Source organism: Gekko japonicus, unplaced genomic scaffold, assembly GCF_001447785.1.
Source record: "Gekko japonicus isolate JY-2015 unplaced genomic scaffold, Gekko_japonicus_V1.1 scaffold3108, whole genome shotgun sequence".
Classification (NCBI taxonomy): domain Eukaryota; kingdom Metazoa; phylum Chordata; class Lepidosauria; order Squamata; family Gekkonidae; genus Gekko; species Gekko japonicus.
Window position 1 is genome coordinate 146,284 of NW_015175459.1, and position 4,214 is coordinate 150,497.

At 47.4% G+C, this 4,214-nt stretch overlaps 1 protein-coding gene across 1 annotated transcript in view; it reads right to left on the reverse strand.

Annotated features, from left to right (window-relative positions):
- PSMD1 (proteasome 26S subunit, non-ATPase 1) overlaps positions 1-4,214 on the reverse strand; it is a 50,625-nt gene that overhangs the window by 14,185 nt on the left and 32,226 nt on the right. The window contains exons 9-10 of the mRNA XM_015425907.1: positions 2,758-2,886; positions 1,355-1,443 (exon numbers count right to left, since the gene is read on the reverse strand). Coding sequence (XP_015281393.1) covers positions 1,355-1,443; positions 2,758-2,886 — 218 coding nt within the window. The remainder of the gene's footprint in view (positions 1-1,354; positions 1,444-2,757; positions 2,887-4,214) is intronic.

Sequence of the window (4,214 nt, forward strand, 5' to 3'; positions counted from 1 at the left end):
TGACTGACGGAGGTTCACCCTTCCCGGCCCTTTGACGCGTGAGCAGTGTTCCCTCTAAGCCAAGTGAGTGTGAGCCAGCTCACAGTTTTTTAGCCTCCGGCTCACCCATTTTCTGTCTTAGCCGAGGAAGGGATGGCGCCAGAGCAAACCGATTTATGCAGCAGCCAGATCGCTCAGCTCACAACTTGAATGCCGGGAGATCACAAAGTAGAATTTTTGCTCACAGGACTCCGCAGCTTAGAGCATTGCTCGTGAGGCTCTGAGGTGAGTGATGCTGGGGACTGAACCAGGGGGATTTTTTTCCTGCACTATGGCCCTTCCCCAGCAGTCTCTTGTAGAAAAGAGAGAGCTAAAAAGTGCTTTCCACCTGTAGGTTCCCGTTTATTATTTACTACCTTTCCGCGGGGCTTGTAAGGCAGAGATGTTCCGCCAGGCCTTTGGCAGAGGGCAGTGATGAGACGGCAACTAAACTGGCACGCTCATACCGCCCATCTCCCTCCACCTACCCCCTTAGGAGGCTACGGGAAAACTCCAATTTCCCCCCCGGAAATTTAGCCCGGTTTTCCTGGGATTCAACCTATAGCCTGAGATAGCCGCCTAAGTTGATCTGAAAGAGCAAGAACCAACTGCAAACAAAGAGTCCGAGTAATAAGAAGAAGAAGAAGAAGAAGAGATTGGATTTATACCCCACCCTTCACTACCCAAAGGAGTCTCAGAGCGGCTTACAAACTCCTTTCTCTTCCCCTCCCCACAGCAGGCACCCTGTGAGGTAGGTGGGGCTGAGACAGCTCTTTCGAGGACTGCCTTTGAGAGAACAGCTCTTCTCAGAACTACGGCTTGCCCAAGGTCATCCAGCAGGTGCGAGTGGAGGAGTGGGGAATCAAACCCGGTTCTCCCAGATTAGAGTCCGCGCACTTAACCACGACACCAAACTGCTGTGAATTATTTGATATTGATACTAGCATTTTAATATGTTTCAATACGAATAGTCAGAATTGTTTTATTACTACAGTATTTTACTGCAATTTTACTGTAATTTTATGCTGTCTTGTAAGCCACCCTGAGCCAGCCCTGGCCGGGAGGGCGGGGTGGAAATTTAATCAATCGATCGATCAATCTTGGAACAGACTGCATTTTATATATTTATTGTATGGGATTTTATTGTGGTGTTAACTTAATCTAAATTATCTATTGGTTTTTATCTCGTAAACCGCCCTGAGCCCTGACCGCAGGGAAGGGTGGTCTAGAAGTCTAAATGAATGAATGAACGGATAACAAAAGTTGGGTTACGCTGCCTCTGCTGTCGCCTCTCCCACCGAAAAGGTCACATGCTGCCAGTTCAGCCCACCTTTACCTAAGGAACTGGTCGCTGGTTGTTCCACAGTGCATAAAGGAGTTTGCTATAACTGTTGCCGTGTGACAGACGGAATTCCGCACGGCATCCTGTGAAGAAGCAGAACGGCAAAACGTTACGACAAAAGCAAAAGAAGCCACCACCACACCCCGAACCCCAATTTTCACGCTGGGCAACGCCGAGCGGAGCAGCTGCTGGCACGATCAAAAAGGATCCGGAGGAGGGCAACAGGCCTCAGCGACTGGACTCCTGACAAAAGGCTGATGAGCCTGAGCAGCACACAGGGAAACGCTTCAGGGATAACAGACGGCTAGTCTACAAATGTGAAGAACAGGGGTGTCAAACATGCGGCCCGGGGGCCAGATCAGGCCCTCAGTGGAACTGGCCATCTCCTGCTTCCAGTTCTGCTGCTGCTGCATCATAGTTTTGCTTCGCTAGACTCTCTTAATCGCTCAGCCATTGACACACGGGGCCCGGCCCAACAAGGTCACATTGATGTCAGATCAGGCCCTCATAACAAATGAGTTCGACACTCCTGGTGTAGAAGGACATCAATCCACCTTATCTAGGAATGACAGCTAGAGTCGAGTCCACTCTGGCACCTTAGAAACCAACAAGCTTTTCGGGGTATGAGATTTCAAGAGTCAAAGCTCTCTTCGTCAGATGACAAAGCATTGACTCTGGAAAGCTCATACCCCCAAAAGTATGATTGTTCTCTAAGGTGCCACTGGACTCAAATCTGGCTCTTTTACTACAGAACGACACGGGTACCCTTTGAAACTATCTTCTAGGAATGACAAGAGAGAGTGGCCTCAGAGTGATGCACGGGCCATTGGCCTGATCCAACATGGCTTCTCTGACGTGCTTAAGTCAGGGAATGAGATATTGAGCTGGACATTGGGCATAACTATGTGGCTAAAGCTGGGGTCCACAGAGCGGCTTGAAATGTGCTCAAGGACAGAGCGGGGCTGCCGAATTGTGCACCTCTGAACCCCATGAAGGGGGGGGGAGGAAGGAAGGGAGGAAGGGAGGAAGGAAGGAAGGAAGGAAGGAGGGGAGAGGGGGAAAAGAGACTGGATTTATACCTCGCCCTTCACTACCCGAAGGAGTCTCAGAGCTGCTTACAATTTCCTTTCCCCGTGAGGTAGATGGGGCTGAGGGAGCTCTTTTGAGGACTGCTCTTGAGAGAAAAGCTCCAAGCGAACTTGTGACTGACCAAAGGTCATGCCAGCAGCTGCAAGTGGAGGAGTGGGGAATCAAACCCGGTTCTCTCAGATTAGAGACTGCACTCCTAACCACTCCTAACCACTACACCAAACTGGCTCTTTAAGAGGACAAATACTTCTAAGATACATTCTGCGGCCTAGAGCTAATCTCCAAAAGGCACTTAGTCACTGTCTTACCTTTGTGTTCTTTAGGATCATGAGGTCTGTGTTGTTGTTTCGTATTAAAAACTGCAGGTGTAACTCAATGGCCATTTCACCGCTTAAAATTTTGATCATTTTGGGGATCTGGTCTTTTGACTCGGGGTTCTTGAAACATACACATGCAGAGAAAAGGAAACAAAAAGAAAGACAGCGATCACAATCCCCTTAATTCCCCCAGGTTTGAAAGGTTTTTTTCCCCCTCTAGCCCTTTCTTTTGCAAAGATAGAAGGGGAAATGTGAAAAACAGGCAGTTTTGATTCTGGTTCTCTGGAAGGAATTGTGGAAAGAAGCGCTATAAGATAACAAGGAAGCTGCGAGACAACTATAACTTAAGCTGTTATCTTCTTTCTGATCAGATTCATTCTCTTTTGCTCTGGCCCATAACATTTTCTCTCTGGGACCTCTGCTTTCTTCTTGCTTGTCTCTGTACTGTTCGGTGTCCTTAAGAGACAAGTGAGAACACCGGGCAGAAAAATAAAATAAAAATATCTGAGCCCGCGCAGCGGGAAGGGCGGGGTATAAATTGAATAACATAAATAAATAAATAACATAAAATAATTTTAATTGGGATTGTTTCCACTGTCGGGGGGTTTGCCTGGGAAGTAGGTGGGGTTGGGGGGGAGGGCAGGAACAGAAAGATGAGGGTCCAGTTTTACTTTATTTATTATTCATTAATATTCTGCCCTCCCTGTCAATAGGCTCAGAGCAGATGACAACAGGACTTAAAACATTGCACAACAAGGATCAAAACATATCATTAAAACCTTCCACAATAAATAGTTAAAACAGATTAAAACAGATTCGCCTGGTATCTGGTTTTAATCATTAACTCCCAACCATCTTACACGTGTAAAGGAATGCGTGCCTCTAGGCATGAGCAGAAAACCCTTGCATTTACCAATGAACAATCAATGTCAAATATCTGCCCGCATTCCCACACACACACCAAAAAAAATCCAGGATTAGGGCTCGAGAGGCAAAAAGCTCAGGCTGGCTTCCACGGCAAAACCGCTCCCTTCAGAAAAAGAAATACTTACCAAAGGCCCAAGAGCTGAGGTGCACAATATTCAGGCAGTCCTGAGCAACCCCCAATTACAAAAAAAAAAATCAAGTTGATTTCATGTGTGAAAGGAAAGATGGCAGATCTCCTAAGGCCCTTAAAAACCATATTAGCACGCCTGCCTACTCTACACGGGTTTTAAGACAAAGAAACGGTTTGCCCTGGAGCCAGGGGTCATTTCATAGAAAAAGAGGTGCAGGAGCTCATTAGCATAACTTATTAGCATAACTTATTTGCATATGCCACACCCCAACATCACTGGAAGTGTGTCAGAAGGCAACACCCACCGCTCAGGCTCCACTGGACTGTTTTGGATTGCTAGGTATTTGGGGGGGGGGGGAGTGCAGATCTGCCCTCACAGAGGAGGGAGAGC